At 40.9% G+C, this 23,659-nt stretch overlaps 1 protein-coding gene across 1 annotated transcript; it reads right to left on the bottom strand.

Moving 5' to 3' along the window:
• Positions 1–279: 279 nt before the first annotated feature.
• Positions 280–23,142, bottom strand: LOC125374640 (uncharacterized transporter slc-17.2-like). Its single transcript, XM_048385711.1, has 11 exons — positions 23,130–23,142; positions 15,811–16,055; positions 14,846–15,124; positions 14,523–14,610; positions 10,833–10,928; positions 9,582–9,715; positions 7,758–7,907; positions 6,530–6,662; positions 5,931–6,081; positions 4,336–4,426; positions 280–699 (listed from the first exon to the last, which is right to left on the bottom strand). Exons 1-11 carry the CDS (start codon positions 23,140–23,142, stop codon positions 280–282), a joined length of 1,800 nt encoding a protein of 599 aa, XP_048241668.1.
• Positions 23,143–23,659: the final 517 nt, after the last annotated feature.

The raw sequence follows: 23,659 nt of genomic DNA, 5'->3' as shown, positions 1-23,659 counted from the left end.
ATAGTAATGACATAGGAAAATATAGAGATGTCATTGGGAAATATAGTAACGACATAGGAACATATAGAGATGTCATGGGGAAATATAGTAACAACAAAGGAAAATATTTAGATGTCATGGGGAACTATAGTAGCGACAAAGAAAAATGTAGAGATGTCACCTGGGCAACATAGTAATGACATAGGACAATAAATAGATGTCATAGAAACACGGGTACACTGTATTCAGTTCGGGGCACATCGTCATCAGTTTGGAGTACATATATCAGTTCGGGGCACATCATAAGCGGGTCACATTGTCTTCAGTTTGGGTCCGCTCGTCATCAATTCGGGACACATCGTCATCATTTCGGTGCACATCGTCATCCGTACGGTAAAGAGCGTTATCAGTTCGGGTCACATCGTCTTCAGCTCGGGTCCCATCCTCATCCGTTCGGTGAACATCTTCATCAGTTTGGTGCACATCGTCATCAGTTCGGGGCACTTTGTCATCAGAAACTGTGTTCCTGGGACTTCTTCTCGCCATAGCATTATTATTTGAAGGAGTATTGTTCTCGTCGTGCGTTGTATGTGTTTCTGTAGTAACTTCCCTTGCCCAGTCAAGTTCTGTCCCTTTTCCAAATAACACAAATACGCCTGCGCCGACAATGTTTAAACCACCAACGATCGAGAAAATTATTTGCCATTCTTTTCTAGTTCCCTGAAGAATAAACCCAGAAGTATATTAGTATGAAATAACGACAAACACTTTAAACACTCACACTCACTCAGACAACAGAGGGGCGGTCGGGTAGCCTAGTGGTTAAAGCGTTCGCTCGTTACGCCGAAGACCCGGGTTCGATTCCCGACATGGGTACAACATGTGAAGCCCATTTCTGGTGTCCCCCGCCGTGATATTGCTGGAATATTGCTAAAAGCGGCGTAAAACCATACTCACTCACTCAGATAACAGAACAGATAACGAAAACAGACTACAGCCCTGATGATCACAATATGAATATTCCTCTTCTGCGTCTCCATAAAGCCTGCCGTTAACAATAATTAACTAAAACGAATAACACATGCCTATCAATATCTGACCAAATTTGTTATCAACAGGTTGTGTTAACCTGTACGTGAGATCATGGCATCACAAAAACAACTATATAAGAATCACTAAATTCTGAAAACAGGATAACCATCCGTTTAGTTATGCCTGACTTGCCATAAACAAATAGAGAATCTCACCCGAGTGTCTTTATTTATCATCCAACATCATTCTTCAAACTTTTTCAGTTTGTAGACAGTAATAAGCAGTGTCTTAAAGGGGAAATGTACACGCAAAAATTACTTTCTTTCTTTTTCTAAACAAAACGCAATTTTAGAATTAGTTAGTATCTGTGTTTGAAAATATACACTCATTTTTTTCACAGTGAAAGTAGGAAGCTCACAATAGTGTGTAAATGATATGCCGTTATGAGGCCTTCGTTTTTCGAGCTAAACAGGCCTGAGTTATCTCCCTTGGATTATGACGTAATTGGTGCCAATTCAACTGGGTCCCTGTCTATTCTCAACGCAAAAGATATCAAGTACAAGTTTTCGGTAAAACAACATGGCCTACGACACACTCCGGCGCAGTGGTGACTCAGCATAAAACTATGCTGGCTGGCATCTGAGACGCTTGAATCACACACCTGTACCTACACCACGTGAAGCGGCTCTAACAAAGCATGATGACGTCATAATGTTTATCAATTGGCACCAATGACGTCATATTGCAAGGGGCATAAGCCATGGTGTTTTTGTTATGGAATTAGAACACTTGGTAAATGTGAAAAATATAAATCGTTTTAATGCAAAACATATGTTGATTAATTGTGATATTTTTATATTTTTGTCTATGACACTTCTAGGTTAACACTTTTATTGTGGAAAAAGTACAAGAAAATTAGGTTCATTTCCGTGTGAACTTGCCCTTTAAGTGTAAAAAGTACTGCTAACAGCTTCAGTAGCAGAGCCATTAGTGATGTCATTTGATTGTGACGTCATGGTAACCAATGACGTCACAATGGTCTGCAAAGCATTGTGATGCAATTTCATTGCAGCGATATCTACAGTGTAGATATCTCCTGTGGGAGCCAGTTTTGGATGATGAATGTCACTACACGACACACTATTTGGAATTTGTGCGGGTACGAGATGAAGTCACTGTCATCAACTTTTTATGACTCAATCCATTCGCGTACCAACACGGGAAAGTAAGTTTCTCATCTTCACTCACAACGCACAAACTCGAAGGTTTTACGGGTCTTTTTTTACATACATGTGCTATATAAGGGCGTCTGGATATATTTATGGAAGTGGACTATTCGACAGTGTTTCAATTTCAATTTTCAAGTTGAATAATATTTGAAACCCTGCTCGGCTTAAATGTGTTTCCTGTTAAGTATCAGAGGTACTGTTCGCAGTTTCACAAGGTTTTGTCACAAATTTACCATTCTTAAAGTAGCCAGAATAACGCTTTTGAGAACATGTAGTTCTTGACGTTGACGTGCGGTTAATTGCTTCAAAGTCCGCTTAAGTTACCCACGGGTCAAGCCTTTACTGCCTGAATCTTGTCGGTGTCTTATACCAAGACGATGGACACGGGTAACGTCAGATGTTTTCCATATTTTAGACGCAAAGCGTTCATTACAATTTGACATCATTGTTTCCTAGCATGCCATTGATCTCTTGCCATCTGCTCTTGGCGCACAACGGAGAATAGCATTAACACGTCAACCAAAAGATTCCAGATTCATCAGTCTTAGATATACTTTCACGACACGTTCAATGTCATCAGAAACAGAATCAATATCAGTACGTATGAAAATCTCATTAGGACAGGACATCCAATTGCAGATCATTTCAGAACGACCTTCCAAAATTTTGAACCGGCCAATAATATGACCAGCAAGAAGTTGCCATTAGCCAATCAGTTTAGGTCTGGTGGCTTCCATTCAAGACTACGCTTTGAAAATATCGATTCATAATTTGAAAACTAAAAAATAGTAAATGCTGGAATGACAGAGATCATATGGCAGTACTTCACACGGGGATTGCAATGTCTCTTCCCCCACTGAGGCGAGAGACAGACGATGATTTTGACGGAATAACTCGTACTGTCTGTAACAGCCATGTGTTAACCTTTTCGAGGCTGCATGATTAGAAAACATTCCGACGTTCACTTTCCCGATCTGGAGACGCTATGATTGGTCGGAGTAAAGGTCGTTCTGGCGTGATCCGTAATGATTTTATTTAGTGGTAGCGAGAACTAAGATCTGATTTAAATACATATAGTCGTTCATATCAGATTAGATTAATATTACTGTCACCTCAAGTTGACCACATTTAGAGCTGTTAGTTTTTTAATGTCCAATGTAACTTTGACAAGATAGCATCTCTTAATTCTTCTAGAGAAATAGGTCCTGGGTTAGTGTCAACGTCGGGATCTGTGTGATAATCTCCACGGGCAGTGCATCCCATCTTCCAGGGGCAAGGGAGTTAATTGACTGTAAAAGTCCAGTTTTCACCCTTGCCGAACTTGGCTGGGATTTCGTGGATCGATCATTGCGCCACCAGTGGCTTGTACGAGTTATGTCCTTTCTATGTCCCTCCTACTGACCTATGAGATTCCACCCCTTGTGTCACATGCATTTGCTTCAAACAAAATGCCGACACCCAGTCAAGACGATATGATCGATAATCAAGATCTATTTTGTTATAAAAAGGGTGCGTCAAATCATTTAAGCACTTTGATTAAAAACATTAAGTTTTGTAAATTATCTGTCGACGCCCAATTGGCGGTATACACCAGATCCTGGTGTCATCACTGATTTTCAGATGTCCATTCATATAATTTCCACAGCTAGTTTGCTCTTTACGCCAAGAGGAATCTGTTTCGGCGGATAATCTATACTGATTATCATCTTGCATTGACAAATCCTGCATTCGACCGTAATCTGCACGGCAGTCGCCATGTGGTTTACGAACCGGATGTCGATTTCGTTACGTGATAGTTTTATTTTGGACTATGGATGGACTCATTAGGCCAGCCAAACTATAACTCAGAAATTTCGGCCTACTTTGGCAAAGGAGGAAACTGGACTGTTTTCGTCAGCTAACTCCCTTGCCTGTGCGTAGAAACTAGATTCTTTTGTAATCAGTTAACGTCCATGCTGTGGAAGATGGGTGCGCCCAAACCAAGAGAACATATACCATGTACAAGCTGATAGACAAAACTGGGTCACAATCCTAGTAAATGATCGCGTCTCTTCGGTATGAAGACTTTTATCTTTACACCCAGGGCTGTACAAACCTGTTTTATCACGTACGAAGTGATGAGCGGTGCAGACAGAGAGACGGCCATTGCGCATGTCACGGTTATGCCCATCATCACACCGGCAAACCTGTAGGAGGAAATAGAGGAAGAATTTGTTAATGATTGAAAAGAAGTATTAACCAATGCATCAGTCAAAAGTACTGTAGACGTTCACCAGTACTGACCATGAACGGTTAATGGAATATCACATGTGAGGGATGGGCCAATTGTGTGATCAAAGTGTAAATGCATTCAGAATGAACCTGCGAAATGGGCTACATGGGAAGCGCTCAAATCAACAAAACAAACCGTTTCAAATCGTCCCTCATCTGGTATCCGAACAAGAGAGGTTTCCCTGACGCAGACACCACACACTGGACTATCAAACAGTCTTCGGAAGGGGAAGACCTTAACGCTGAAGGTACCGCAGTGTAAGATGGCACACCCTCTTCTGTGTCACTACGGTTACCACTACCGTTTCGGGAAGAGTTGCAGTAATGGTGAGATATAGAAGTTTTGAGGCGGTTGAAGAAGAAGTAAATACCTCGCTGCCTAAACCCTTCTTTCACCTATGCTTCCCCTGTTCCAACACGTACTTCTGTTACAACAGCCGGAGTTACGTCCCTTGGGCTGTCAGAAACCTATGATTGTGGGTTCGAATCCCGGTTCGCCCAAATTATGTTTCTAGGTTTGTCAGCACCATACCCGTGCTCGTGGGTTTCACCGAAGTGGTAAACGTCTGAGACCTGCATCACTTCGGGCTTTCCTCCCACATTAAGCTGACACGCCGCGATGTTACTAGAATAATGTTAAAAGCGGCGTTAAACCAAAACTCACTCACTCACTCATTATTTATATAGAGGTACAGCCCAGCGATCGGGTATAATCTTCAAGGGCGCTGATTTGGGTTTATGGTTCGCAGGTCTGGGATGAAGTACAGAGATGATGACTTGGTGGATAATTGTTGAGGTGGGTGAAGAAATAGAAAAGGACAACCAACTACCCTTCCCGGATGTCCTCGTCGCCAGAAGCCCAACAAACAGAATCCAAACTAGTGGCTACCGGAAGCCCACCCACACCGACCAGTATATCCACTTCAACTCCAACCTATGATTGTGGGTTCGAATCCCGGTTCGCCCAAATTATGTTTCTAGGTTTGTCAGCACCATACCCGTGCTCGTGGGTTTCACCGAAGTGGTAAACGTCTGAGACCTGCATCACTTCGGGCTTTCCTCCCACATTAAGCTGACACGCCGCGATGTTACTAGAATAATGTTAAAAGCGGCGTTAAACCCAACTCACTGACTCAGTCAGTCACTGTTCCCAAACGTTTAACATGTATTTCTGTTACCACCTTCATTTCCTGTTAATACTGATGCCAGCACTGCAACCAATCGGCCGCAAACAGGAACCTTATGTCACTGCAAACACTAATTACTTCCGGTAGTTATACAACAACATCTGCTACCGCCGCCAGTACCACCCATGCCTCTTTAAAGACAACATGCAGCTATCCTTGCCAAACAATGACCGTGACAATGTACCACATATATTACCTATTATTAGGTTGTTATGGCAGCATGATAACCTACCTTGGCGCTATATCGAGGTGATTGATTCTGAAGGCGACAGATGTACAGTTCTGCAGGGACAAACCAAGTATTAACAGAATCACAGCCAGAGTTCGATTCTCATGGTCCAGAAACCCGATGGGAATGGTACACGCTGCACAACCAACACAGCCTGAAAATCAAACAATATCCTTACCAACAGAAATACGTCATTATTTACGGCATGGTGACGAGCGATACGTAAATATAACTCCCGAGCAGATCTTGGTTTCACTCGGGTCTGATCAGATGACGATTATTGACTTGATTTATCTCTTATTTAATGTACGCAATTAGGATACGATGACATGCATCAACCATGTCAGCGCGCCTGGCTACTTGATCCCGTTAGTCGCCTCTTACGACAAGCATACTGAAGACCAATTCTAACCAGGATCCTCATAGGGCATCCAGACAATGGTTTTCTGACGATGTCATGGCAATGACGTCAATCATAACGTACATTTGTGACGACAGGAACACGATAATAATTGTTAACCCCAAGTAAACCATTTTCTATTTGACATACACTAAATACACCAGATAAGAAACATCTTGCCACTGACGTTACCATGACGTACCCACGAGCTGGAACATCTTCCTAATATTGGCTGTTGACAGAAGTCTCCTGGAGAGCACCCAGTCAGATACGTAGCCTGAAGCCAGGCCGACCAACAACCTTCCAGCAAATGGTGCTGACGACAGTATGCCATCCTGCAAGACCATGTTTTTCCATGTGAATTTGCACACATAACTCTGCATTATTGATTTTGTTCTCTATAAACATCTTCTTTTTAAATAGAACATGACAGTCATCAGTTGTAGTTATCGCAATATTATCATCCCATTATTGTCACAAAAGAGGCAATTATTTCATCCATCCGTGATCATATTCGTTGGTTCGATTCGAATACGTATGTGGGTTGGTTTCATATCGCTTTAAACAGTATTTCAAATATTAATCTTCGGGAGGAAAGCCCGAAGTACAATATATGTTAATTTACTTCTTTGAGAGGCATTTAGAGTGAGTGAGTGAGTATGGTTTTACGCCGCTTTTTAGCAATATTCCAGCAATATCACGGCGGGGGAAACCAGAAATGGGCTTCACACATTGTACCCATGTCGGGAATCGAACCCGGGTCTTCGGCGTGACGAGCGAACGCTTTAACCACTAGGCTACCCCTTGGGGGCATTTAGAAGTTTGAGTACTAAGTAATGATAAGATATATGGATGAGCAACTTCTTTATTACAATTAGGAGCGACCTTTCGGTGTAGGTTCTACATCGTATCGTCGCTACTAATTGTATCAATAAAGCTGTTCATCCACATGTCCTATCCTTGTTTAATGTTAATTTACTGATCTGGTGCTGTCATACAAGAACTAATATCATAGCCAACCTGGCATTCGGACCAAAGCTAATCGGATTGTGACATGGCTAATGGACGCAACTCTGCACAGCAGATTGCGTTGATGACGACGACTGGGCCACTAATTCTGGATTAAGTTTGGTCTGGTTTGTTTGTTGTTTAACGCCGCTCTCAGCAATATTCCAGCTATATGACAGCGGTCTGTAAATAATTGAGTCTGGACCACAGACAATCCAGTGATTGACATCATGAGCATCGATCCACGCAATTGGGATACGATGACATGCATCAACCAAGTCAGCGAGCCTGACCACCCGATACCGTTAATCGCCTCTTACGACACGCACAGTCGTCTTTTACGGCAAGCAAGGCTTGCTGAAGATCTGTTCTACCCCGGATCACGGGCAGATTGTGGCTTAAGTTTCAACCCTAATCATCACCTCTTCAATATCATAATGGAGTATCTGTTTCATATATTTAGGCAGGTACGCCATGACCCATGACGTCACCCAGGAGTAGGAGATGTGGGCGATGAGGATGGCCCACACCGCCGGCGACGTCAACATCTTACTCCATGGCGGCCGCGGCATCTACAAGGACAACGTTGACGTTGAATAAGATGATATAGAAAAAGTATTCAGTGAAACTCTGTTAAACCAAATGGTAACGTTCCACGGGAGTCATCTGCACAAACACATGTCCGGATTTAGAAGAAATGGTTTTATGCCCTATTGTAGTTAACAGTACCGGTTATCGTTGGAAGGTAAGTTTTCGAAACTGACGGGCTTTTACAGTGCACTAGACAAATATTGAATAAAATACCATTATATTATCTATATCGTTATAAAGAAATCATTTTCTTTTGGCCCATTCCCTTTTTTTTTGCATTTTGCCAATCCGAGCAGAAATTCTGATTTATATACAAAAAGAACAGATCAGCAAGAAGGGGAGAACAGTTGGAGCCAATTGGGATGCCTAGCTTGCACCTGCATGTCTTATCCCCACATTTGTCATAGATGTCATCGATGAGGAAGACCAGCATTTCAAATGACATTTACTTTTTTGGCAAACTGTCCTAAACATTTGAGTGGTCGAGTATGTTTTTACGCCGCATTTAGCTATATTCCAGCAATATCAACGCGGAAAATGGGCTTTACCAATTGTACCCATGTGGGGAATCGATCCCGGGTCTTCGGCGTGACGAGCCAACGCTTTAACCACTAAGCTATCCGATTGCCCCTTAAAACCTTTGAAGAAAGAGTAACTATTTGTAACTATCTATGGTCACTTCGCTTAGAGACAAACAAATCAAGGAATAACGTTTGTCCTTAGGTTTGTCGTGTGGGAAAAATCAAATGTTTTGATGTTCCATGAACTACCATAAACTATAGCGTAACTATAAACGAAATTAAACTTTGTCAAATATCGGTTACCAGGAAGACGTTTTCAATCAATGAGCAGTTAATGTCCTAAGTGGTCAGGTGAACTTTTGAAGTCCTGGCGGTAAATAAATACAGACAAAACAAGGGGAGGAGTAACTCGGAAAGGTTAAAAAAGGGTGGTCTTCTATTTATTTCATTGAAGCCTAACGCTACATAATCGCAAAAAATACATGCGGAAAAGATGCTGACATGATTTTGTCTCTGATGCATCACTCAGTAACGTAAGACGATGGGGAAAATTGCTTTGTAACGGTAGTTATAATGACGACATCTCACATGACAGTTACGCACAAATGGCAAGGAATATTAGGAACTATGCTTGCCGTAAGAGGCGACTATGCTTGTTGTAAGAGGCGACTATGCTTGTTGTAAGTGGCGACTATGCTTGTTGTAAGTGGCGACTATGCTTGTTGTAAGTGGCGACTATGCTTGTTGTAAGTGGCGACTATGCTTGTTGTAAGTGGCGACTATGCTTGTTGTAAGTGGCGACTAACGGGATCGGGTGGTCAGGCTCGCTGACATGGTTGATGCATGTCATCGTATCCCAATTGCGTGGATCGATGCTCATGATGTCAATCACTGGATTGTCTGGTCCAGACTTGATTATTTACAGACCGCCGTCAAATAGCTGGAATATTGCTGAGTGCGGCGTTTAAACAACAAAAACAAAAACACTCTGGCAGGTTACTAATGGCAGATTCATTCGCGTGACTTGAGGAGTTAAATGTCTATTTTATATTTTAAGATAAATATAATATCAGTATGTCATTACTCAATACATATCAACAAGATTACGTTTTCTTTAAATATCGTCTCACTTGCCTTTCTGTCCATTTTTCCAGCTGTCTGATCCCGGGTGAACAGTTTCATCTCTTTCTCCGTGATGCGGGGGTGGTCCCTTGGGGAGTCGGACACAAACACCACCCAGGGAAACACACAGAGCAGTGTGAAACCACCTACAAAGGGCAGACATAGTTCGTGCATTTGATTATAGAAAGGACAGCCCCACTGAAGTCTACTAGTAGGACTAATCATATGATATTTACCAAATGTGACCCACCAGGAAAAAAGGGACCGTTTGACGTAAATTTACTTCAGTGAAGATAGCCATGTGTGGTGTCATGTATCTCTGTAATAAATATGAATTGAAGCTTGTGAATTGTATTTTTGCGTTCCGAAGAAAATGTTGTTGTAAAACATAATGAAAAGTCAAAATGTGATTTTTCACCCAGAAGGTCCCTTATCTCATGGCTGGTCGTAATACGCGACTAACGGGATCGGGTAGTCAGGCTATCTGACTTGCTTGATGCATGTCATCGTGTCCCAATTGCCTGGATCAACTCTCATGATGTCAATCACTGGATTGTCTGGTCCAGACTTGATTATTTACATACCGCCATCATATAGCAGGAATATTGCTGAGTGCAGCGTTAAACAACAAACAAACAAACAAAAATGGTTGGTCACAAATTGTGTTCAATTCGGATGTTTCTTCACCTTATGTTGACGTTGTCCATCAGCGAATATCCAATTGAAGGGTCTTGGTATATGTCAGTTCACAAGCATTACTATAAAGGGCTTTTAACATTTGGGTTAAATTCAAGTGTTCGTTAAGGCGGTTATATAGTCCGTGGTTAAGCCTAATGTCCTTAAATTGGGATCGGCTGTTTGGGTATTACAGTGATCTGTGGCAATCTGCTAATACAACCACTCAGATTGTATTCCGTTGATATTGTCTGGTATCCCAACCTTAAGATCCCTACACACAGTATACACAAAGTGCATCTGTTTCATATTTAGCGTAAAGATTCAGAGTGTGTGACAAGAGTGGTGACTTTAACGTTCCAATAGTCAACTTTATCTTTAAGCCGAGCAATATTGCAGCTCTCCAGCCCTTGGTGTCTAACGAGGTACAAACGAGCATGCGCTCTTTCCACGAAGATGTCTAAGAGCGTCATACGACTCTTGCTCAAAAGTTGTTTGGTCAAGGTTGCAACATTCAATGCATCAGCAATGCAAAGTTTCAAGGCAGACATGTGGAGAACATTTCCGAATGGCAGAATGTCGACTTACCAAACACGTAGAAGATGAGAGGCCATCCGTTGTCCAGGGAGACGCCGCCGAGATATCCTGAGATGAAGAACGTCAGAATTCCGCCAATACTTACACCTGGGGAAACAGCATGTTTTGTGAATTCTGACATTTCGTTGGTTTCATGAAAAATACACCTGGAAAACTGTTCTTTCCGAACGTCCGTGTATTGTTTGGAAATATCCACATATGACACCGATCCCATTGCCATACATGTCTAAGATACCATCGATACGTGATGACAAGTTGGTATGTATGTTCCTCCAAGAGATCGCAGGAATCCGGTCGTATATGATGTAAGACACAGAAGAAGCAATTGTCAAACAACTATTGTCATGGAAATCGTCTTTGAGAGGAATATGGAACTTGGAGTACTAATTAAGGATAAGATATAAGGATGAACAACTTTTTTATTATAATTAGGAACTACGTTTCTGTGAAGGTTCTAACATAGTTATCAAGCAAGTGGTACCTACCATCAACTGCTTGATAACGGTGTTAGAGCCTACACCAAAACGTCGCTCCTAATTGTAATAAAGAAGTTGTTCATCCATATATCTTATCCATACTTATTATCATGGAACAGTAATGAAATATGTCATCACACAATCTAATTACGTTTCAGCATTTCATTACAATAATATGAATGTGTCACTTTGTAAATGCGATTTTTTTTTAAATAACTGCTATTTATTAATGAAATATAAGATCGCATTTGTTTGAGGTGCTTAATAATTTTCCAGAGTTGTATGGAAGACGTATCTATATGTGAAGGAGTTTTATTTATTAAACTATGTCTGTTCTTGTGTAGTGAAACCGACTACCGTCATCGTTTACGTTTTTAATACTTTTTTACCAGGGGAATTATACACAGCTTAATTTGAACAGCTTTTAAACTCAAACTGGAAAAAATATCATGTTCCATCCTGTTAATTCATGCTTTGTTTGTCAAGCGAAACGGCGATATTTTGTGCGAAACAATAGAGTACACATGTGCTAATGAGTAAACTTCAGCTTAAGCACATTTTATTCTACATGCCAGAGTAAGCACACGCAAGAATATATCAGTAAGATCGTAATCAAATACAAGTCGTAACTAAGCACGTTACGGACTAGGCGTACCTTGGAGTAAGCACACACCATTTTGAAAGTAAGCAGATACCAGAGTAAGACCATACCAGTATGAAAGTAAGCACATGCCAGCCTGAATAAGCACGTCATAGACAATTCGCAAATCAGAGTAAGCACAAGCCAGTCTGAAAGTAGGCGGATACCAGAGTAAGCACATAACACTCTAGCAGAAGGAACATGCAAGATTTATCACCTACGGGAGTAAGCATATACAATAGTTATCATTTCAACGTGGTAACCACACAAGAGTTATCACATACTGAAGTAGGCACATAAAACAGTTATTACATACTGAAGTAGGCACATAAAAGAGTTATTACATACTGAAGTAGGCACATAAAAGAGTTATTACATACTGAAGTAGGCACATAAAAGAGTTATCACATACTGAAGTAGGCACATAAAACAGTTATTACATACTGAAGTAGGCACATAAAAGAGTTATTACATACCGACGAAGGCACATAAACCAGTTATTACATACTGAAGTAGGCACCTAAAAGAGTTATTACATACTGAAGTAGGCACATAAAAGAGTCATCACATATCGACGAAGGCACATAAAAGAGTTATTACATACTGAAGTAGGCACCTAAAAGAGTTATTACATACTGAAGTAGGCACCTAAAAGAGTTATTACATACTGAAGTAGGCACATAAAAGAGTTATCACAAACCGACGAAGACACAAAAAAAGAGTTATCCCATATTCAAGTAGGCACATAAAAGAGTTATCCCATATTGAAGTGGGCATATAAAAGAGTTATTACATACTGAAGTAGGCACATAAAAGAGTTATCCCATATTGAAGTGGGCACATAAAAGAGTTATTACATACTGAAGTAGGCACATAAAAGAGTTATCCCATATTGAAGTGGGCATATAAAAGAGTTATTACATACTGAAGTAGGCACATAAAAGAGTTATCCCATATTGAAGTGGGCACATAAAAGAGTTATTACATACTGAAGTAGGCACATAAAAGAGTCATCACATATCGACGAAGGCACATAAAAGAGTTATTACATACTGAAGTAGGCACCTAAAAGAGTTATTACATACTGAAGTAGGCACCTAAAAGAGTTATTACATACTGAAGTAGGCACATAAAAGAGTTATCACAAACCGACGAAGACACAAAAAAAGAGTTATCCCATATTCAAGTAGGCACATAAAAGAGTTATCCCATATTGAAGTGGGCATATAAAAGAGTTATTACATACTGAAGTAGGCACATAAAAGAGTTATCCCATATTGAAGTGGGCACATAAAAGAGTTATTACATACTGAAGTAGGCACATAAAAGAGTTATCCCATATTGAAGTGGGCACATAAAAGAGTTATTACATACTGAAGTAGGCACATAAAAGAGTTATCCCATATTGAAGTGGGCATATAAAAGAGTTATTACATACTGAAGTAGGCACATAAAAGAGTTATCCCATATTGAAGTGGGCACATAAAAGAGTTATTACATACTGAAGTAGGCACATAAAAGAGTCATCACATATCGACGAAGGCACATAAAAGAGTTATTACATACTGAAGTAGGCACCTAAAAGAGTTATTACATACTGAAGTAGGCACCTAAAAGAGTTATTACATACTGAAGTAGGCACATAAAAGAGTTATCACAAACCGACGAAGACACAAAAAAAGAGTTATCCCATATTCAAGTAGGCACATAAAAGAGTTATCCCATATTGAAGTGGGCACATAAAAGAGTTATTACATACTGAAGTAGGCACATAAAAGAGTTATCCCATATTGAAGTGGGCATATAAAAGAGTTATTACATACTGAAGTAGGCACATAAAAGAGTTATCCCATATTGAAGTGGGCACATAAAAGAGTTATTACATACTGAAGTAGGCACATAAAAGAGTTATCCCATATTGAAGTGGGCACATAAAAGAGTTATTACATACTGAAGTAGGCACATAAAAGAGTCATCACATATCGACGAAGGCACATAAAAGAGTTATTACATACTGAAGTAGGCACCTAAAAGAGTTATTACATACTGAAGTAGGCACCTAAAAGAGTTATTACATACTGAAGTAGGCACATAAAAGAGTTATCACAAACCGACGAAGACACAAAAAAAGAGTTATCCCATATTCAAGTAGGCACATAAAAGAGTTATCCCATATTGAAGTGGGCACATAAAAGAGTTATTACATACTGAAGTAGGCACATAAAAGAGTTATCCCATATTAAAGTGGGCACGTAAAAGAGGTTTTCACGTACCGGAGAAAGCATATATCAGTTTTATCATATACCAGAGCAAGCATATATGAGATTTATCGCATACCGGAGCAAGCATATATTTGAGTTATCGCATACTTATACTGGAGGAAGCATGTATCAGTTTTATCATATACCAGTGCAAGCACATATTTGAGTTATCGCATACTAGAGCAATCATATATTTGAGTTATCAAATACCTGAGCAAGCACATATTTGAGTTATACCATTCCAGCGCAAGCTCATATTGAGTTATACCATTCCAGAGCAAGCTCATATTGAGTTCTCACATACCGGAGTAGGCACATGTCGTAAGGGATGCCTTCTCGTCTTTTGGTGCCCACTTTGACCACAGAGATTGGATGGCCGGATCTACGCCCCCCTGGAAACAGGTTGAGGGATAAGGGGATGCTGCAAGGCTTGTGTATTAGTGAATGCTTTCGTATTAATGAATTGAGCTGCATGCCAATGTTTTGAACTTGACGACCTACATCCTCGTTTATTCAGAGTATTATCTCTCTATTTACTAATAACCTCGAAATGTATCAGAAATTATGACAAGAAAAGACATAACACAATTATAAATATTAATTTGTTTAGAATTTCATTGTGAAAAATAGACTTGATAAAAAAGAAATATAAAAATCATAAATCGAATTTACCAAAAAGAGTCCGACGACAGCCCGAAGAACCACCATAGATATGGGACATGCCCGTGCTGCTACTGGAGTTGCTATGGTAACTATTGAACCAACGACGAGGGAGACCGTTATGACAATCTTCCCGCCATATTTCCCAGCAACATACCCACCAATGATCGGTGATGCTAGGAAACCAAATGTGTAGGCCGATAGAATCAAACCCTCGAATTCCGAGGTCCATGTGAATTCTGAGGTCTGGAAAATGATAATGACTAAATCATGTTAAATATTATCATAAATATCAGTTCAATTTGATCCTACTGATAGGATAGTCTTGTAGGTAATTAAATCCGCGGACGCACAATGAGTATGGTTGATATTTCTTAAATACTGCGGCGTAAAATAAGACTCACTCACTCATTATATTTGTCCTTTGTGTACTGTATAAGATTTAAGCCCTACCTTACCGATGATAAGGTTGCAATATTTCACACTTGGGCGTAAGTTTTATTCCATAATAATGACTTAATTCAGTCGAAGGAACAAGGGCAAAACACATCTCTAATGCCTCATGATTGAGTCGGCTACACTGGGGATCGGTTGGTAACGATTTCTCAGTGAGTGTGTGAGTGAGTTGGGTTTAACGCCGCTTTAAACAGTATTCCAGTTATATCAAGGCGTGTCAGGAGAAAACCCTAAGAGATGCAAATCTCAGACGTTTACCACTTTGGTGAAACCTACGAGCACGGGTAATGTGCTGACAAACCTAGAAAGAGTCTTGGGGCGAACAGAAATTCGACCTCATACGCGTCTGTGCTTATGCTTACACAGGTTGCTCTATTTCAGGTGTATTCATAACAAATTCTCTCTCTACGTATCTCTATCTTTGTAAAATCCAACACACTATAAAACACCTATATAAATAAATCAACATTCCTCACGCTGAAAACATGGTCAGACAACGTATTATTCTCTACGACGGGCGAACTTGACGTCACATCCGGTCCTCTGGTGGGCATAGCCATGACCACAATCGCCATGCCTATGCATTGTCGTAGCGTTGTTTGAGTGAGTCGGACTAAACAACACAAGTAACCAACGACCCATCGACAAGATGTGTACTTCTCACAGAAGGATTCCTGGTTGGTGCTGTCGACAGGCCCTTGTTCTGCGTCAGGTGTCGTTTCTGAAAAATGAAGGATCCTTATTATCATACTGTCAAATTGGTATAAGGAATTTTCTTTGCGTGATTGGTCTTTTCAAATGAGTTGCATATAATTCCGAACATTATTTCAGTTATATCATGGTGCGTCAGATGTTTGTGCGAGGAAAATCGGAATTGATGGAGGTCTCAGACGTTTACGGCCAAGGTAAAATCCTCGAGCATGGGTGAGGTGCTAATAAATCTAGAAACAAAATATGCGAACCGTGATCTGAACCCTCGATCACAGGATTCTAGCGCCCCCAAGGTTGGATGCCTCTATCACGTCAATACTTCCCGGTCTTGTTTACTCTAGGTTCCTCTATCACGTCAATACTTCCTGGTTTTGTATACTCTAGGTTCCTCCTTCTCGTCAATACTTCCTGGTTTTGTATACTCTAGGTTCCTCCTTCTCGTCAATACTTCCCGGTCTTGTTTACTCTAGGTTCCTCTATCACGTCAATACTTCACAGTCTTGTTTACTCTAGGTTCCTCCTTCTCGTCAATACTTCCCGGTCTTGTTTACTCTAGGTTTCTCCTTCTCGTCAATACTTCCCGGTCTTGTTTACTCTAGGTTCCTCCCTCTCGTCAATACTTGACGGTCTTGTTTACTCTAGGTTCCTCCATCTCGTCAATACTTCACAGTCTTCTTTACTCTAGGTTTCTCTATCACGTCAATATTTCACGGTCTTGTTTACTCTAGGTTTCTCTATAACGTCAATACTTCACGGTCTTGTTTACTCTAGGTTCCTCCATCACGTCAATACTTCACAGTCTTGTTTACTCTAGGTTTCTCTATAACGTCAATACTTCACAGTCTTTTATACTCTAGGTTCCTCCATCTCGTCAATACTTCACGGTCTTGTTTACTCTAGGTGCCTCCATCTCGTCAATACTTCACAGTCTTCTTTACTCTAGGTTTCTCTATCACGTCAATACTTCACGGTCTTGTTTACTCTAGGTTTCTTTATAACGTCAATACTTCACGGTCTTGTTTACTCTAGGTGCCTCCATCTCGTCAATACTTCACAGTCTTCTTTACTCTAGGTTTCTCTATCACGTCAATACTTCACGGTCTTGTTTACTCTAGGTTTCTTTATAACGTCAATACTTGACGGTCTTGTTTACTCTAGGTTCCCCCTTCTCGTCAATACTTCCTGGTTTTGTATACTCTAGGTTCCTCCTTCTCGTCAATACTTCCCGGTCTCGTTTACTCTAGGTTTCTCCTTCTCGTCAATACTTCCCGGTCTTGTTTACTCTAGGTTCCTCCCTCTCGTCAATACTTCCTGGTCTTGTTTACTCTAGGTTTCTCCTTCTCGTCAGTACTTCCCGGTTTTGTTTACTCTAGGTTTCTCTATCACGTCAATACTTCACATTCTTGTTTACTCTAGGTCAACACTGCACGGTCTTGTATACATTAGGTTCCTCCATCTCGTCAATACTTGACGGTCTTGTATACACTGGGTTCCTCCATCACGTCAATACTCCATGGCCTTGTATACACTAGGTGCCTCCATCACGTCAATACTCAATGGCCTTGTATACACTAGGTTCCGCCATCTCGTCAATACTTTACAGTCGTGTATACACTAGGTTCCTGCATCACGTCAATATACTTCACCGCCTTGTATACACTAGGTTCCTCCATCACGTCAATACTATACAGTCGTGTATACACTGGGTTCCTCCGTCACGTCAATACTTTACGGCCTTGTGTATTTCTATACACAAGGTGCCTCCATCACGTCAATACTTTACAGTCGTGTATACACTAGGTTCCTCCATCACGTCAATACTATACAGTCGTATATACACTAGGTTCCTCCATCACGTCAATACTTTACAGTCGTTTATACACTAGGTTCCTCCATCACGTCAATACTTTACGGTCTTGTATACACTAGGTGCCTCCATCACGTCAATACTCCATGGCCTTGTATACACTAGGTTCCTCAATCTCGTCAATACTATACAGTCGTGTATACACTAGGTTCCTCCATCACGTCAATACTTTACAGTCGTTTATACACTAGGTTCCTCCATCACGTCAATACTTTACAGTCTTGTATACACTAGGTGCCTCCATCACGTCAATACTCCATGGCCTTTTATACACTAGGTTCCTCCATCACGTCCATACTTTACGGTCTTGTAAACACTAGGTTCCTCCATCACGTCAATACTTTACAGTCGTGTATACACTAGGTTCCTCCTTCACGTCAATACTTTACAGTCGTGTATACACTAGGTTCCTCTATGACGTCAATACTTCACAGTCGTGTATACACTAGGCTCCTCCATCACGTCAATACTTCATGGCCTTGTATACACTAGGTTCCTGCATCACGTCAATACTTTACGGTCTTGTATACACTAGGTGCCTCCATCACGTCAATACTCAATGGCCTTGTATACACTAGGTTCCTCCATCACGTCAATACTCCATGGCCTTTTATACACTAGGTTCCTCCTTCACGTCAATACTTTACAGTCTTGTATACACTAGGTGCCTCCATCACGTCAATACTCCATGGCCTTGTATACACTAGGTTCCTCAATCTCGTCAATACTATACAGTCGTGTACACACTAGGTCCCTCTATCACGTCAATACTTCATGGCCTTGTATACACTAGGTTCCTGCATCACGTCAATAATTTACAGTCTTGTATACACTAGGTGCCTCCATCACGTCAATACTCCATGGCCTTGTATACACTAGGTTCCTCCATCACGTCAATACTACATGGCCTTTTATACACTAGGTTCCTCCGTCACGTCAATACTTTACAGTCTTGTATACACTAGGTGCCTCCATCACGTCAATACTCCATGGCCTTGTATACACTAGGTTCCTCCATCACGTCAATACTACATGGCCTTTTATACACTAGGTTCCTCCGTCACGTCAATACTTTACAGTCTTGTATACACTAGGTGCCTCCATCACGTCAATACTCCATGGCCTTGTATACACTAGGTTCCTCCATCACGTCAATACTCAATGGCCTTGTATACACTAGGTTCCTCCATCACGTCAATACTCCATGGCCTTTTATACACTAGGTTCCTCCGTCACGTCAATACTTTACAGTCGTGTATACACTAGGTTCCTCCATCACGTCAATACTATACAGTCGTGTATACACTAGGTTCCTCCGTCACGTCAATACTTTACAGTCGTGTATACACTAGGTTCCTCCATCACGTCAATACTATACAGTCGTGTATACACTAGGTTCCTCCTTCACGTCAATACTTTACAGTCGTGTATACACTAGGTTCCTCTATGACGTCAATACTTCACAGTCGTGTATACACTAGGTTCCTCCATCACGTCAATACTTCATGGCCTTGTATACACTAGGTTCCTGCATCACGTCAATACTCCATTGTCTTGTATACACTAGGTTCCTGCATCACGTCAATACTTCACGGCCTCGTATAGACAAGGTTCCTCCATCACGTCAATACTTTACAATCGTGTAAACACTAGGTTCCTCAATCACGTCAATACTTTACGGTTTTGTATACTTTAGGTTCCTCCATCACGACAATACTTTACAGTCGTGTATTACACAAGGTTTCTCCATGACATCAATACTTCATGGTCTTGTATACACAAGGCTCCCCATCACGTCATTACTTCACGGTCTAGTATACACAAGGCTACTCCATCATGTCACCATCATGCTTCTTACATCAAAGAGACGAGAACGTGAAGTATTGACGAAGTTTGTATGGATGGCAGCTTCATTATTAAATCCGTTGTGTCGTTTAGATGCAGACGTTGGTTGCATCTGGATGTTACTTGCCATCAAGCAGCATTTGGAAGTCATCAATAACAAGACAGACCTTGGATCTCATGAACAGAAAGTGGACACGTTTCGTGCAGGTTTGTTTCTATTTATGTCAACAAGCCACATTTTAAGAGCTGATCAATCATGTTTTCAATGGACATTTGTAGCATAACAAGCTGACTTTCTTTTTTCAGCTGCCGATCCCACTTGTTCTATGTAAACATCTCCGAGTTAAACCAGGCTTGTAACAGGTTCTTTGCGTAGTTCAAACTTCAACCTCAGCCTCCATCACTTGGAATTTAGACAAAACGTGTTTGGGATAAATTATGTTACAGTTTCTTATCCGTGCAGAATACGTCACAAGAATACGTCACAAGGACATCCGTGAAAGCCAAACAAAATGGGGATCGGGTGGCTTATTGCGTGGATTGTACCCGATAGCATGGATCATTGCTCATGCGTTCAGTCACTTGTATGACCATTACATAGATGTGTTATCTTCGGTAGCTACGGGTTACAGATAATTTTGAGTTCTAGAGCTTCAAAGATCCAGCGTTCCAGGAGCGGGTAGCCCAGCGGGTAAAGCGTTCCCTCGACACGCCAAAGACCCAGGTTCGATTCCCCACAAAGGTGAATGTGTGAAGCCCATTTCAGATGTCCCCCGCTGTGGTATTGCTGGAATATTGCTAAAAGCGGCGTATAATCATACTCACTCACGCCAGCATTCCACACCCGCGCAGAACAAACGCTTGTTCCCACAGACTTTCTAATTCGTGTTTCTTAATACGACCTTTGTCTTGAGCGCCCAGAGGTCTACGAGACGCGAAGCTTGTGGGTAAGGTGACAAATAGGGGCATCACTCAACATCAGCCCTATGCGGTGACCCCCAAGGGTACGTACCAAAAGTGAGTCAATGTCTGTCCTTCCCCTAGTGCAGAATAAATCCCAACTCACTCAACACACTCAATTATACATAAGCATAGGGTCCTATATCTATATGTCCCTAAGCCTACACTGTGGTGTCGTCTTTTGCAGTCTAAATATTTGCTGCCTGTGCTGGTTTGATACTTCGTTAAAACAGGTTTTTTGTTCAACAGCAGCGAATGCCTTCCTTGGAGGTCAATGACCGTTGCGGTCCTTCTTAAAGGGCAAGTTCACACGGAAATTAACCTATTTTTCTTGTACTTTTTCCACATTAAAAGTGTTAACCTAGAAGTGTCATAGACAAAAATATAAAAATATCACAATTAATTAACATATTTTTCGCATTAAAACGATTTATATTTTTCACATTTACCAAGTGTTCTATTTCCACAACAAAAACACAATGGCTTATGCCCCTTGCAATATGACGTCATTGGTGCCAATTGATAAACATTATGACGTCATCATGCTTTGTTAGAGCCGCTTCACGTGGTGTAGGTCTAGATGTGTGATTCTAGCGTCTCAGATGCCAGCCAGCATAGTGTTATGCTGAGTCACCACTGCGTCGGAGTGTGTCGTAGACCATGTTGTTTTACCGCAAACTGGTACTTGATATCTTTTGCGTTGAGAATAGACAGGGACCCAGTTGAATTGGCACCAATTACGTCATAATCTAAGGGGGATAACTCAGGCCTGTTTAGCTCGAAAAACGAAGGCCTCATAACGGCATATCATTTTCACACTATTGTGAGCTTCCTACTTTCACTGTGAAAAAAATGAGTGTATATTTTCAAACACAGATACTAATTAATTCTAAAATTGCGTTTTGTTTAGAAAAAGAAAGAAAGTGATTTTTGCGTGTACACTTCCCCTTTAAGGTTTTATACCACTTCTATGTTGACGCTGGAAGGCCTGGTTTTATGTACGAGAACAAGAAAGCATGTCTTTAGTGGATGGCAGCAGCTTCTCCAGATACAACCTATTGCATGTTCCAAACCTGTATTCACTGTGAACACATGGCCTGGAACACCGGAACGCGACATGTATTCGGCTTACGATTTCGTATAAGACGTTGGACAACCCCGTGCACATGTTTGATTGCCTATTTAAACGGACTTTCATCACTACTTTATGTGACACAAGTAGGTTTGTTTGTTTGTTTATTTGTTTATTTGTTGTTTAACGCCGCACTCAGCAATATTCCAGCTATGTGACGGCGGTCTGTAAATAATCCAGTCTTGACCAGACAATCCAGTGATTGACATCATGAGCACCGATTCACGCAATTGGGATACGATGACATGCACCAACCAAGTCAGCCAGTCTGACCACCCGATCCCGTTAGTCGCCTCTTACGACCAGCATGGTCGCCTCACAAGAAGGTAAATATAGGGAACATAGCAATACACAACCTGGATTTCAGCAGTACTTTAACTTGACAATCCATATTTTATTATGGATATTTTTTTTTATATAGACATTAACATAAGAAAGTAGATACAAGTTATGGATAACAACTTCTATATTTCACTGTATGAGCGACGCTCGGGGGGAAAACCTTATACCGTTGCTTAAGGATCTATACCGAAACGTCGACATTACGTACAGAAAATATAAAGACGTTTTTATCCATAAATTGTGTCTACTTTGTCATCCGTCAACTTCTAAGAAATGCCTATCAAACAATTCATGAACACAAATAATTAACATTTATCCCACATCGAATGTTCATGTTATTTTGTACTGATGTCATTTTTTAAACCAAGTTCTGGATATTCAACTTCAATCAGGTTTCTCTGTAGGGTTGCGTGACATGTTTTTTCTTCATTTTCTCTCTTAAATGAGTAACCTACTCGAAACTCGGAATTACAGATTATCTGTCCCCAGTGAATGAATGCTGCAAGTCCTTCACCAAAGGCCCGGCATTAACACCATTTATTCACAAGACAGATAATGAGTAATTCCTCGTTGGTTATTCTCTAAATCCTATCCAAAGGAAAACGAAAATTTGCCATATAAAAGATGTACAGTAAACTACGGTTATAACGAACACGCTTATAACGAACTGACGGATGTAACGAACTAACGTTTTTAGTCCCGACTATTTGCTGTAGTTATGCTGCATATATGCTTATAACGAATTACGGTTATAACGAACTAAAAGTTTACTGTAGTTTACTGTACCGTGGAAAAACGATTTCAGGGTTAGTTTCCTAGTTTAAAAAAACAGCTTTAAATCCACATTTTACAATTAATACTCCACCAACAAAAAGGTTCTCAAATGTTACAACGTGTAACGAACAGGCATAATTTCATGAGAGTTCTTGGTTGCCTACCTTTGAGACCCATGATTTGACTTTCACCTCCAGCTGTACCATCAACAATTTAAAGGAAGGAGTGATTAAAAGTTGAGATTTTACGTTATATATACAAAGCGGGGTGACGACTGGATCTTGAAACAGCCAATTTGCATATGACACTCCCCTCCCCTCCCCCGCGAGGAAAGGACATCCCGGCTCGCTCCTCTTCATCACCCGGATTTTGGTCACCGTCTCGCGGGACTTGTAGCTCCTGGTATGGTTGTACGACGTCATGTCAAATAAATCCTGTTACACTTTCCGTGCCATGTGTACTTGAAGATTAATTAACAACATAAGTTATATTTTTAAGGGTTTGCGTAAAAAGTCGACATTGAGGCATGTAGGCGTTGATCACCATGCTGAAACCCTCGAGGACGGAATAAGCGGAACAGCGGATCCTGGCGTGAATAAGGGAAGTCTACCGTGGTTCAGATGTACACCTGTACTTAATGAAATAAACATATAGTATATGAGATAACATTTGACAGTAAACGTTCACACCCTAT

This window comes from Haliotis rufescens, unplaced genomic scaffold (genome assembly GCF_023055435.1).
Source record: "Haliotis rufescens isolate VD_foot unplaced genomic scaffold, xgHalRufe1.0.p SCAF_10, whole genome shotgun sequence".
NCBI classification, from domain to species: Eukaryota; Metazoa; Mollusca; class Gastropoda; order Lepetellida; family Haliotidae; genus Haliotis; species Haliotis rufescens.
The sequence above is the reverse complement of the archived record's forward strand: the minus strand, read 5'-3'. Positions and strand labels throughout refer to the sequence as shown.